Here is a 15000-nt window from a genome sequence, read left to right on the forward strand (position 1 = left end):
ATACAATCAAGAAAAAGATGTTGAAGAAGATTATGGTAAATCATCCAATCAAGAAAAAGGTAAATCATCCAATCAAGAAAAAGGTAAATCATACAATCAAGAAAAAGATGTTGAAGAAGATTATGGTAAATCATACAATGAAGAAAAAGGTAAATCATACAATCAAGAAAAAGATGTTGAAGAAGATTATGGTAAATCATACAATGAAGAAAAAGGTAAATCATACAATCAAGAAAAAGATGTTGAAGAAGATTATGGTAAATCATCCAATCAAGAAAAAGGTAAATCATACAATCAAGAAAAAGATGTTGAAGAAGATTATGGTAAATCATCCAATCAAGAAAAAGGTAAATCATACAATCAAGAAAAAGGTAAATCATCCAATCAAGAAAAAGGTAAATCATCCAATCAAGAAAAAGGTAAATCAGATCAAGAAAAAGGTAAATCAGACAATCAAGAAAAAGATGTTGAAGAAGATTCTGGTAAATCAAAAAAACATAGAAAGGAAGACGAGAGCAAGAGAGAAGCTCGTTTATTCCTACAAAAGTATTTGTATTTTCAATTCGGATGGGATGCTGATTCTTTCGATGAAAAAATAATCAAAAATATCAAAGCATATTCTTTCATTCTTGGCCTGATAAATATGAATGAAACTTTTCTATACTCTGTTAGAAGAGGAGGAACGAATCTGGATATTTTGATGGATTCGGCGGATAAGTTACTTTTAACTTATCAATACCTACTCAAAAAAGGAGTATTGATTATCGAACCAATTCGCCGGTATGTAGAAATTGATGGACAATTTATTCTATATCAAACTATAAGTATTTCATTGGTTCATAAAAATAAACATGAAATTAATCAAAGACGCAAAAAAAAAAAAAGACGCAAAAAAAAAAACTATATTGAAAAAAATAATTTTGATGAATCCATTGCAAGACATCAAAAAATGACTGAAAATAAAGACAAAAATCATTATGATTTGTTTATTCCTGAAAATATTTTATCCCCTAACCACCGGAGAGAATTGCGAATTCGAATTTCTTTCAATTCAAGGGATAAAAATGGTATGCATAGAAATCCAGTATTTTTAAATAATGTAAAAAACTGTGGTCAAGTTTTGAATAAAAACAAACATCTTGATAGTGATAAAAAGAAACTAATTAAATTAAAGTTCTTTCTTTGGCCCAATTATCGATTAGAAGATTTAGCTTGTATGAATCGCTATTGGTTTAATAGTAATAATGGCAGTCGTTTCAGTATGGTAAGGATACATATGTATCCGCGTTTGAAAATTCGTCAATGGTACATTTTTCCATATATTATGATTGAAAACCGGATTGATTAATTTTATTTGAAAAAATTATAAAGTTCATAACGAACTTAAAATCATTGTGCATATTAAAATGAATGGTATTATTATTATTACTGATCAGTAAAATTCACATTCAAAAAAAGGGGGAGAGAAATTTTTGTTTTATGGTAAAAAATTCATTCATCTCAGTTATTTTTCAAGAAAAAAAAGAAGAAAACAAGGGGTCCGTTGAATTTCAAATAGTCAGTTTCACCAATAAGATACGAAGACTTACTTCACATTTGGAATTGCACAAAAAAGACTATTTATCTCAGAGAGGTCTACGTAAAATTCTAGGAAAACGTCAACGGCTTCTGTCTTATTTATCAAAGAAAAATAACATACGTTATAAAGAATTAATTAGTGAGTTGGATATTCGGGAATCAAAAAATCGTTAATTTGATTGAATTAGTCGATTTATTATATTTTTCATTTTGATGTACTTCTTTTCGTTTTCAACAATTCATGTAAGAATGAATCGAGGAAAAACTTATGAATCTATCAGCTACAGAAAAAGACCTTATGATAGTCAATATGGGACCTCACCACCCATCAATGCACGGTGTTCTTCGTCTCATCGTTACTCTAGATGGTGAAGATGTTGTTGACTGTGAACCAATATTAGGTTATTTACACAGAGGAATGGAAAAAATTGCGGAAAACCGAACAATTATACAATATTTGCCTTATGTAACACGTTGGGATTATTTAGCCACTATGTTCACGGAAGCAATAACCGTAAATGGACCAGAACAATTGGGCAATATTCAAGTCCCTAAAAGAGCCAGCTATATCAGAGTAATTATGTTGGAGTTGAGTCGTATAGCTTCTCATCTATTATGGCTTGGACCTTTTATGGCCGATATTGGTGCACAGACCCCCTTTTTCTATATTTTCAGAGAAAGAGAATTAGTATATGATCTATTCGAAGCTGCCACCGGTATGAGAATGATGCATAATTATTTTCGTATCGGAGGAGTAGCGGCCGATCTACCCTATGGCTGGATAGATAAATGTTTGGATTTCTGTGATTATTTTTTAACAGGAATTGTTGAATATCAAAAACTTATTACGCGAAATCCTATTTTTTTAGAACGAGTTGAAGGGGTAGGGGTTATTGGTGGAGAAGAAGCAATAAATTGGGGTCTATCCGGCCCAATGCTACGAGCCTCTGGAATCAAATGGGATCTTCGTAAAGTTGATCATTATGAGTGTTACGACGAATTTGATTGGGAAATCCAGTGGCAAAAAGAAGGAGATTCATTAGCTCGTTATTTAGTCCGAATCAGTGAAATGACGGAATCCATAAAAATAATTCAACAGGCCCTGGAAGGAATTCCGGGGGGTCCCTATGAGAATTTAGAAATCCGATGTTTTGATCGAGAAAGGGATCCAGAATGGAATGATTTTGAATATCGATTCATTAGTAAAAAACCTTCTCCTACATTTGAATTACCGAGACAAGAACTTTATGCGAGAATGGAAGCCCCAAAGGGAGAATTAGGAATTTTTCTGATAGGAGATCAAAGTGGTTTTCCTTGGAGATGGAAAATTCGCCCGCCGGGTTTTATCAATTTGCAAATTCTTCCTCAGTTAGTTAAAAGAATGAAATTGGCTGATATTATGACGATACTAGGTAGCATAGATATCATTATGGGAGAAGTTGATCGTTGAAATGATAATTTATACAACAGAAGTAGAAGATATCAATTCCTTTTACAGATTGGAATCCTTAAAAGAGGTCTATGGGATCATATGGATGTTTGTCCCTATTTTGACTCTTGTATTGGGAATCACAATAGGTGTACTAGTAATTGTATGGTTAGAAAGAGAAATATCTGCAGGAATACAACAACGTATTGGGCCTGAATACGCCGGCCCTTTGGGAATTCTTCAAGCTCTAGCAGATGGAACAAAACTGCTTTTCAAAGAGAATATTCTTCCATCTAGAGGAAATACTCGTTTATTCCGTATTGGACCGTCTATAGCAGTCATATCCATTTTACTAAGTTTTTCAGTAATTCCTTTTAGCTCTCGCCTTATTTTAGCCGATCTCAATATCGGTATTTTTTTATGGATTGCCATTTCAAGTATTGCTCCTGTTGGACTTCTTATGTCAGGATACGGATCAAATAATAAATATTCCTTTTTAGGTGGTCTGCGAGCTGCTGCTCAATCGATTAGTTATGAAATACCATTAACTCTATGTGTTTTATCAATATCTCTACGTGCGATTCGTTGAAATATAAACTTTTCTTTTCCCTATTCCTTTCGTTCTATAAAATAAGCTGAATGGATTGAATAGATATCTTCGTTATTTTATTATCCTTCAGGTTGATAAACTAAATTAGATAGTTATATATGAGTGAAAGAAAGCAGCTTATAAATTCGCAGTAAATTAAACAAAAAAAAATTTAATCTCATTTCCTATGTACAAGAGTTAAGTGGAAGAAAACATAAGTGGAAGAAGTCTTTACCCCAAGACGGGTTGATTAGTCAATCTAGCTTGAAGCGGGCTCAAAAGATCAACCGTATAGAGTTTTGGCTATCCTTTGTATAGATTCCCATACATGTATTGCCAAACCAAACGGGGGATTGAACAAAAAAATGAGTGGATGGTTAGGAACACCAAAATACACAAAGGATTAGTAATGGAGATTATGTAAATTATATAAAAAGGATATTTCTGGATAACATAAAAAGAATACTAATTGGGGCTTTAAATTAGTAGAAATGAGTAGGCAGTACTACCCACGATTCCGGTCCAGAGTATGCTCCTATCCACCGATTAAAGTAATGACTATCAGGAACGAAATAATCCTTTACTATTTTTTAGTTTAAGCCCCCATTCGTAATTTTCTCAGATCAGAAAGAAGAATAGGAACGAAAAAGAAAGAATAAAAAATAAATATTTTTTTTTTTTTTATTCTTTCTTTCATATATATAGAGAGATATAATCTGTGTCATGATTTATGAGCTAATGTAATATTTAATTTTTTTCGTAATCGAAAACAATGGGTTGAAATATCTATTGATATTTCTACAAGAAGTATTTTATTGAAGGCTTAAGTTATTACTCAACAAATAAAAATTGAAATTAGTAACGGGCGAGATCAATTCAGAAGCACTTTTTTTATTCTTCATAATATAGCAGACAGAATTCCATTGGTATAATTTTGGACCTTCCAATCCATTTTTTCTCTATCTATTCTACAACCATACGAAGAGAAATAATACTGATTCGGTCCTTAAATTTATTTGTGACCCACGAGGAGCCGTATGAGTTGAAAACCTCATGTACGGTTTTGGACTAGCGATGGGAACAGTGATGTTATCATCGACTATAATTATCTAACAGCTCAAGTACAGTTGATATAGTTGAGGCGCAATCAAAATATGGGGTTTGGGGATGGAATTTGTGGCGTCAGCCAATAGGGTTTATCGTTTTTCTAATTTCTTCTCTAGCAGAATGTGAGAGATTACCTTTTGATTTACCAGAAGCCGAGGAAGAATTAGTAGCAGGGTATCAAACCGAATATTCGGGTATCAAATTTGGTTTATTTTATGTTGCTTCCTATCTAAATCTATTACTTTCTTCCTTATTTGTAACAGTTCTTTACTTGGGGGGTTGGAATATTTCCATTCCGTACGTATTCGTCCCTGAGCTATTTGAAATAAATAAAATGAATGGAATCTTTGGAACGACAATTGGTATCTTTATTACATTAGCTAAAACTTATTTGTTTTTGTTTATTTCTATCGCAACAAGATGGACTTTACCTAGGTTAAGAATGGACCAATTATTAAATCTTGGATGGAAATTTCTTTTACCCATTTCTCTCGGTAATCTATTATTAACAACTTCTTTCCAACTTCTTTCACTGTAAAGAAAAAAAGAATACGAGATTCATGACTTGGTTCAAACAAGAGAAAGAAACAAACATAAAATTATTCATAGATATTCACGATATGTTCCCTATGGTAACTGGGTTCATGAATTATGGCCACCAAACAGTCCGAGCAGCAAGGTACATTGGTCAAGGTTTCATGATTACCTTATCCCACGCAAATCGTTTACCTGTAACTATTCAATACCCTTATGAAAAATTAATCGCATCAGAGCGTTTCCGTGGGCGAATCCATTTTGAATTTGATAAATGCATTGCTTGTGAAGTATGTGTTCGTGTATGCCCTATAGATCTGCCTGTTGTTGATTGGAAATTTGAAACGGATATTAGAAAAAAACGATTGCTTAATTACAGTATTGATTTCGGAATTTGTATATTTTGTGGTAACTGCGTTGAGTATTGTCCAACAAATTGTTTATCAATGACTGAAGAATATGAACTTTCTACTTACGACCGTCACGAATTGAATTATAATCAAATTGCTTTGGGCCGTTTACCAATGTCAGTAATTGACGATTATACAATTCGAACAATTTTGAATTCGCCTCAAAGAAAAACTGAGTAAGTAAACCTCCTATTCTATTAAAGAGAAATTTCCAATTCTTTTAAGGTTCCGTTTTGGTTTAAGTTAAAAGAATATTTGGTTTGACTTAAAAGAATGAGGCCTTTACTCTTTGTTTGGTCAATAAATAAAAATTCAATTACAAATTAACTGGTTGATAAGAATTTCGAATTCATTTTTCTTGAAAATCTATTAATATATTCGTAATTATTTCGAAATATATAGTTTCAAAAAACAAAATACCCTTTCGAACCGAACAAAAAAAAAGAATTAAAAACGAAACAATAATTGTACTTAGATCAATTCACACCTAATAGATTAGGATTTTATTCAATTAGGAACGTATCATAAAAAAAAAATTCCTGGTCGGGTCAATAAGATCATGAAAAGCATTTCGATTTATTTATCTCTTATTTTACATATAATGGATTTGCCTGGACCAATACACGATTTTCTTTTAGTTTTTCTGGGATCGGGTCTTATATTAGGGGGCCTGGGAGTGGTATTACTTACCAATCCAATTTTTTCTGCCTTTTCATTGGGATTGGTTCTTGTTTGTATATCCTTATTCTATATTCTCTCAAATTCTCATTTTGTAGCTGCTGCCCAGCTTCTTATTTATGTGGGAGCCATAAATGTTTTAATCCTATTTGCTGTGATGTTCATGAATGGTTCAGAATATTATAAAAATTTTAATCTGTGGACCATTGGGAATGGCCTTACTTCGTTGATTTGTACAAGTATTCTTGTTTCGCTAATTACTACTATATTAGATACATCATGGTACGGGATTATTTGGACTACAAGATCAAACCAAATTATAGAACAAGATTTGATAAGTAATAGTCAACAAATTGGAATTCATTTAGCAACAGATTTTTTTCTTCCATTTGAATTCATTTCACTAATTCTTTTAGTTGCTTTGATAGGTGCAATTGCTGTGGCTCGTCAGTAATAAATCTTTCTAACTAGGAATAGCAAGCAATCCAAATTAAACTTTTTTCTGTCTTATCGCATCTATTTTCCTTGAATTCTTGTTCGTGTATAAAATATAAAATAGAAATTCGTTTATTCGAGATATTTCCAATATATTCTTTTTGTTATATTCTATTCTAGTCAATCAAATCCGTTGAATTATTGTTCATATTAAAATGAATCGAAATTGATAAGGAGTTGGTCAATGATGCTCGAACATATACTTGTTTTGAGTGCCTATTTATTTTCTATCGGTATTTATGGATTGATCACGAGTCGAAATATGGTTCGGGCCCTTATGTGTCTTGAACTTATACTGAATGCGGTTAATATAAATTTTGTAACATTTTCTGATTTTTTTGATAGTCGGCAATTAAAAGGAAATATTTTATCAATTTTTGTTATAGCTATTGCAGCCGCTGAAGCAGCTATTGGATCAGCTATTGTTTCCTCAATTTATCGTAACAGAAAATCAACGCGTATCAATCAATCAACTTTGTTGAATAAGTAATATTAATAATATTAAATTATAAGATTCACCAATTTGAATTAGCATGTCCAATATGTTGGAATCTACATCATGTTTTCGAAAACGTAAGAAATCAAAGTATCTTGGTCCTTTCTTATGAGTTGATCCCGAAGGAAATTGATTAGAAAATTTCTGGTAAATCGTTGATTCATCTGGTGTTTAACTATAATGATTCATTTACAAGTTTACTAGATTGAAATTTTATGATGTTCAAAAAATTATAGATCCCATGTCACATTCAGTAAAAATTTATGATACATGTATAGGGTGTACTCAATGTGTCCGAGCCTGCCCCACCGATGTGTTAGAAATGATACCTTGGGATGGATGTAAAGCTAAGCAAATTGCTTCCGCTCCAAGAACAGAAGACTGTGTTGGTTGTAAGAGATGTGAATCCGCTTGTCCAACAGATTTCTTGAGCGTTCGAGTTTATTTATGGCATGAAACAACTCGAAGTATGGGTCTAGCTTATTGATACGTTCCCGAAAACCCCACTTGAATACATTTTGAATCCATTTTATTTTTTTTTTACTGAAAAAACCCGTGCTCAAAAAAAATCTTTTTTGAGCACGGGTTTTTCTGGTCCAAGTGCATCTTGTCTTTACCACGAATTATTTTCCTTGGTTAACAATAATTGTAGTTTTACCAATATCTGCAGGTTCTTTAATTTTCTTTCTTCCTCATAGAGGAAATAAGCTAATTAAGTGGTATACTATGTGTATATGCATATTTGAACTCCTTCTAACAACCTATGCATTTTGTTATCATTTCCGATTGGACGATCCATTAATCCAGCTGGAGGAAGATTATAAATGGATAAATTTTTTTGATTTTTACTGGAGATTGGGAATAGATGGACTTTCTATAGGGCCCATTTTACTGACAGGATTTATCACTACTTTAGCTACTTTGGCGGCTTGGCCAGTTACTCGAGATTCGCGATTATTCCATTTCTTGATGCTAGCAATGTACAGTGGTCAAATAGGATCATTTTCTTCTCGAGACCTTTTACTTTTTTTCATCATGTGGGAGTTCGAATTAATTCCCGTTTATCTACTTCTATCCATGTGGGGGGGAAAGAAACGTCTGTACTCGGCTACAAAATTTATTTTGTACACTGCGGGGGGTTCCATTTTTTTATTAATAGGAGTTTTGGGTATCGGTTTATACGGTTCTAATGAACCAACATTAAATTTTGAAACATTAGCTAATCAATCGTATCCTGTCGCACTGGAAATCATATTCTATATTGGATTTCTTATTGCTTTTGCTGTCAAATCGCCGATTATACCCTTACATACGTGGTTACCAGACACCCATGGGGAGGCACATTACAGTACTTGTATGCTTCTAGCCGGAATTTTATTAAAAATGGGAGCGTATGGATTAGTTCGCATCAATATGGAATTATTACCCCACGCTCATTCCATATTTTCTCCCTGGTTGATAATAGTGGGTACAATGCAAATAATTTATGCAGCTTCAACATCTCTTGGTCAACGGAATTTAAAAAAAAGAATAGCCTATTCCTCCGTATCTCATATGGGTTTCATAATTATAGGAATTGGCTCTATAACTGATACGGGACTCAACGGAGCTATTTTACAAATAATATCTCATGGATTTATCGGTGCTGCACTTTTTTTCTTGGCAGGAACGAGTTATGATAGAATGCGTCTTTTTTATCTCGACGAAATGGGTGGAATGGCTATTCCGATTCCAAAAATATTTACGATGTTCAGTATCTTATCGATGGCTTCTCTTGCATTACCGGGCATGAGTGGTTTTGTTGCAGAGTTGATAGTCTTTTTTGGAATAATTACCAGCCAAAAATATTTTTTAATGCCAAAAATACTAATTACTTTCGTAATGTCAATTGGAATGATATTAACTCCTATTTATTCATTATCTATGTCACGTCAAATGTTCTATGGATACAAGCTATTTAATGCTCAAAGTTCTTATTTTTTTGATTCTGGACCACGAGAGTTATTTGTTTCGATCTCTATCTTTCTACCAGTAATAGGTATTGGTATTTATCCGGATTTTGTCCTCTCATTATCAGGTGAGAAGGTCGAAACTATTCTATATAATTATTTTTATAGATAGTTTTGATGAATAAAACAAAAAATCAAAAAGTAATCCTATGATTTTTAAAATTGTTCGTTGTACAGTGAAAAAAAAAAGAAAGAAGTCTTTTTTCTTCTCTTAAGTTTAAGTTAAGTAAAAAAAGGTAAAAGAATTAAATTGAATTTTAATCAGACATCTTTGGCTTTTGTTAGAACCTTTTGAATCAAGTAGTGGAGTGATTCAAAAGGTTCTTGACAGCTTACAATAAGTTTTCTTATATATACGCTGTCCTATCTTAGTATTTGTTAGGCTTAGCCTTTTTATTCAATTCAATTAGATGTTAATGTAAATGAACCATAACTATGTAAACCTATTCCTAATAGATTGACCCCAAAATAGCATATCCAAATTATAAGAAATCCCATAGAAGCCACAAGTGCGGAATTTACACCTTCCAAATTTTTATTTGTTCGGGTATGTAAATAAATCGCGAATACGGTCCAAGTAATAAATGCCCAAGTTTCCTTTGGGTCCCAATTCCAATATGATCCCCACGCCTCATTAGCCCATACGGCTCCCGAAAGAATTCCTATGGTTAAAAAGATAAACCCGAGACTAATAATACGATAACTCCAACGATCCAATTGTTGAGTCAATTGATACCTGTAAAAATTTTTAGAAGAAAGAAAATAAGTGTTTAATAAAACATTGCTTCTTTCATTCATGTATTGGATTTCGCCAAACGAAAATGACTGATTTAATAAATTATTGTTTTTACCAATAATTTTTATGGCTTTTCGAAATGTAATGACTAGAAGAGCTACTGATAATAATGATCCACATAAAAGAGCTGCATAGCCTAATACCATCATACTTACGTGCATCATTAACCACTGGGATTGGAGAGCAGGCGCTAATATTGCGGATTGATGCATTTTGGTTAAAAGACCCGAAGTGGCAAAGCCTTGGGTAAAAATAACACTTGGTGCGGTTATTGCGCTTAAATCATTTTTACGCTTTTTAAAATAGTAAACCATATGAATAAGGGAGAAACCCCATGAAAGAAAGATTAATGATTCATATAAATCACTTAATGGGAAATGTCCTGAATAAATCCAACGAGTGACTAATAATCCTGTTATACAGAAAAAGGTAACTATCATGCCCTTTTCTGATGAATCATATAGTCCTACGACTTCATCGACTAATAAGAATAAGGTTAAAAAATGAATTGTAATTACAATTGAAACGACCGAAAAGGATATATGAGTTAATATATGCTCTAAAGTTGAAAAAATCATAAGAATTCTGAAAAAAGCGAGGGTTTCTAGATTTTATGGAATGGAAATCAGGAATTAAATTCATTATAGGACTTATTCTATCTCTTTTAGAAGATACTATGCCGCTACTCGGACTCGAACCGAGATGCTCTAGCACTGCTTCCTAAGAGCAGCGTGTCTACCGATTTCACCATAGCGGCTTGCTCGAAATCATAATAAGCCATTTTTTATTCAATCGTCGAGATTGAAGGTGAAGGGGTCAATTCAATGTAAAATGTAAAAGAAGCATTTAATTTAAATTGATGAATAAAAACTCGTTTAAATAGCAATTTGAAGGTTCAAAAAGAATCTTTATTATTTATCGTTTTATTTAATTATCCTTTTTTTTATTTAATATTTAATTTAATATTTAATTATTTCAACAGAGATTTTATAGTTTGTGTTTTCCTAAAAGAGAACTCCTCTATTGTAACTAAACTAACTAGTTGTAACTTCAATTCATAGATAGAATTCAACAAAAAAATGTTCTTTATCATTTTAATTTTTTAATGATTCATCTCTCATTCTTTTATATGATTTTTATGAATCTATAAAAAAAAAAATGCTTATCAATTGAATGAATAAATGAATGAAAAAATATTATTTTTAGAGATCACAATTTCAGCACCACATCCAATGATTTCAAAAGATTTATGTAATTTGCATAGCTTTGTATTAATCGTTAGGATTTTGCGTTTTAAGGATTTATCAAACCAACTAGATATTGGGTTGTACACGTTACGTTATATAAAAAGCGTTTCGATTCCTGTCATAATTGTACCATACTTCAAAAAAGTATTTCGAATTTCGAATTCTAAAAATATGTCTTGATTCATCTTCTTATACAAACATAGAATTTTTTTAGATCATTTTAAATTGATACATTATTTGTATATCCACTAAATTATAAAGGGAGTTTTCTCAATTGGGTTGAAAGCAAGGGAAGGATATATAGACAAAATTGAAACTTAATGGATTAGTTTCAACAACCCAGTTAAAGCTCTTATATATATGTGCTCCGATATAGCTATAGTATAAATATACAAATTTTTATTATTTAATTATTTAATTATTTATTATTATAAATTGAAATTGAATATTATAAAAATAACAAATTATTATAACACTAAGATACCAAATGGGGCGATGGGGAAAATGAGAATCCCCATCCCGGAAATGAAAAAAAAAAAGATATTCAAAAAAGAAAACCTTTGTATCTTATTCGAGTTAAACCAATTCAGATTAAAAAAAAATTATTTGTCGTACAAAAAAACTTTTTGAATTACCCGTAAAAATAGATCTCGATAATGAAAAAGCTTTCAACGCCGCCCAATATCCTTTCTTTTTCCAAACATTTTTTCGAATACGCTTTTTTGATGTAGAAGTACGTTTTTTTGGAACTGCCATTCAAAAAAAAGGTTATTTAGTGCTATAGTTGGATGTCAAAGACATCTATTTTTAAAACAAAATGATCGGTGTCTTTATGTCATTATTTATCTATTCCTATAGATTTTCTAGATTAATAGATTTTCTAGATTATAATTATCTATATACTACTATATAAATTTCATAAGAACTAAATAGAGATGGGAAAATAACATAAAATGCTTCTATTCTAGAAAAAAAAAAAAAAAAAAATATGATATAACCTTTTTTTATTTATATTCCATACACTATCCAGAAAAAAAGAAGAATTTGTATTTAATTTATTGGTACCTTTCTTTTTTATATCTCCATTCAAATCTATAGGATAGATTAGGATCTATTATGATATATAAATTGAATTGATGAAATCAAAAAAACGTAAAAAAGAGTCTTTCCTTCTCTATCTCTGCCTATTTTTTTTGTCGTCCTACATTTATAATTTATACATCTCCATTTATACACGAAAAATACATCAAAACAAAAAAATGTAAAAAAACCATTTTATTTACCTAATAAAAAACAAACTTGAATTTTTTTCTATTAATTGGTAATTGGTCAAGCTCGAAGAGAGAGTATGCCCAATTTTCATTTTCAATCAAATTCGAATGAGACTCGTAATTAATCTGTTAAAGGATACATAATTTTGAAAAAAAAAAAGAATATTTTTTTTTTCCATTAGTAACTCGGTGATATCATTTGATTACTTCTAACTTCGAAATTTGAATATTTTTGAAATATTTGAGAAAGATTAAAAGATTAATAATAGAAAATTCCAGTTAACTTTGTAATATCTTGATTGTATTATTGCTCCCTTTCCATCAAAAGAGATAAGAGCCGGTGAATCAGAAACGATTAATTAAGAAAGAATAAGAAAAAAGTTTTTATGGAGCATACATATCAATATTCATGGATCATACCTTTTGTGCCACTTCCAATTCCTATTTTAATAGGAATGGGACTCCTACTTTTTCCGACGGCAACAAAAAATCTTCGTCGTATGTGGGCTTTTCCCAATATTTTATTGTTAAGTATAGTTATGATTTTTTCGGTCGATCTGTCTATTCAGCAAATAAATAGAAGTTCTATCTATCAATATGGATGGTCTTGGACCATCAATAATGATTTTTCTTTCGAGTTTGGCTACTTTATTGATTCACTTACCTCTATTATGTCAATATTAATCACTACTGTTGGAATTTTTGTTCTTATTTATAGTGACAATTATATGTCTCATGATCAAGGATATTTGAGATTTTTTGCTTATATGAGTTTATTCAATACTTCAATGTTGGGATTAGTTACTAGTTCTAATTTGATACAAATTTATATTTTTTGGGAATTGGTTGGAATGTGTTCTTATCTATTAATAGGGTTTTGGTTCACACGACCTGTTGCGGCAAACGCTTGTCAAAAAGCGTTTGTAACTAATCGGATAGGCGATTTTGGTTTATTATTAGGAATCTTAGGTTTTTATTGGATAACGGGAAGTTTGAATTTCAAGATTTGTTCGAAATATTTAATAACGTGATTTATAATAATGAGGTTCATTTTTTATTTGTTACTTTATGTGCCTCTTTATTATTTGCCGGCGCAGTTGCTAAATCTGCGCAGTTTCCCCTTCATGTATGGTTACCTGATGCCATGGAGGGGCCTACTCCTATTTCGGCTCTTATACATGCTGCCACTATGGTAGCAGCGGGAATTTTTCTTGTAGCCCGCCTTCTTCCTCTTTTCATAGTTATACCTTACATAATGAATCTAATATCTTTGATAGGTATAATAACAGTATTATTAGGGGCTACTTTAGCTCTTGCTCAAAAAGATATTAAGAGGGGTTTAGCCTATTCTACAATGTCCCAACTGGGTTATATGATGGTAGCTCTAGGTATGGGGTCTTATCGAGCCGCTTTATTTCATTTGATTACTCATGCTTATTCGAAGGCATTGTTGTTTTTAGGATCCGGATCCATTATTCATTCCATGGAAGCTATTGTTGGATATTCTCCAGATAAAAGCCAGAATATGGTTTTTATGGGCGGTTTAAGAAAGCATGTGCCAATTACACAAATTGCTTTTTTAGTGGGTACACTTTCTCTTTGTGGTATTCCACCCCTTGCTTGTTTTTGGTCCAAAGATGAAATTCTTAGTGACAGTTGGTTGTATTCACCGATTTTTGCAATAATAGCTTGGTCCACGGCCGGATTAACAGCATTTTATATGTTTCGGATCTATTTACTTACTTTTGAAGGACATTTAAACATTAATTTTCAAAATTATAGTGGCAAAAAAGGTAGCTCCTTCTATTCATATAAAACTATGGGGTAAAAAAGAAGAGCAAACAATGATTAACAGAAATTTTCCTTTATCCCCTTTATTAACAATGAATAATTTATTAACAATGAATAATAATGAGAAGCCATATAGAATTGGTGGTAATGTAAAAAAAGGGGCTCTTATTACTATTACGAATTTTGGCTACAAGAAGGCTTTTTCTTATCCTCATGAATCGGATAATACTATGTTATTTCCTATGCTTATACTGGTTCTATTTACTTTTTTTGTTGGAGCCATAGCAATTCCTTTTAATCAAGAAGGAATACATTTGGATATATTATCCAAATTATTAACTCCATCTATAAATCTTTTACATCAAAATTCAAATGATTTTGAGGATTGGTATCAATTTTTAACAAATGCAACTTTTTCAGTGAGTATAGCTTGTTTTGGAATATTTACAGCATTCCTTTTATATAAGCCTTTTTATTCATCTTTACAAAATTTGAACTTACTAAATTCGTTTGCAAAAAGGGGTCCTAAAAGAATTTTCTTGGATAAAATAATATATTTGATATACGATT

At 31.5% G+C, this 15000-nt stretch overlaps 1 protein-coding gene across 1 annotated transcript; it reads left to right on the forward strand.

Moving 5' to 3' along the window:
* The first annotated feature begins 1430 nt into the window (after window positions 1–1430).
* Window positions 1431–6079, forward strand: LOC149503644 (NAD(P)H-quinone oxidoreductase subunit H, chloroplastic). The gene is made up of 2 exons (XM_089757957.1): window positions 1431–3582; window positions 4703–6079. Exon 1 carries the CDS (start codon window positions 1847–1849, stop codon window positions 3026–3028), a length of 1182 nt encoding a protein of 393 aa, XP_089614083.1. The 5' UTR covers window positions 1431–1846; the 3' UTR covers window positions 3029–3582; window positions 4703–6079.
* The last annotated feature ends 8921 nt before the right edge of the window (window positions 6080–15000 follow it).

Source organism: Durio zibethinus, unplaced genomic scaffold (genome assembly GCF_047325235.1).
Source record: "Durio zibethinus cultivar Kanyao isolate XHJ-2024 unplaced genomic scaffold, ASM4732523v1 HiC_scaffold_3, whole genome shotgun sequence".
Lineage (NCBI taxonomy): Eukaryota > Viridiplantae > Streptophyta > Magnoliopsida > Malvales > Malvaceae > Durio > Durio zibethinus.

What these genes read in the sequence shown, in the direction of transcription:
- LOC149503644 (XM_089757957.1), top strand. Translation starts at nt 1,847, where the DNA reads ATGAATCTATCAGCTACAGAAAAAGACCTTATGATAGTCAATATGGGA.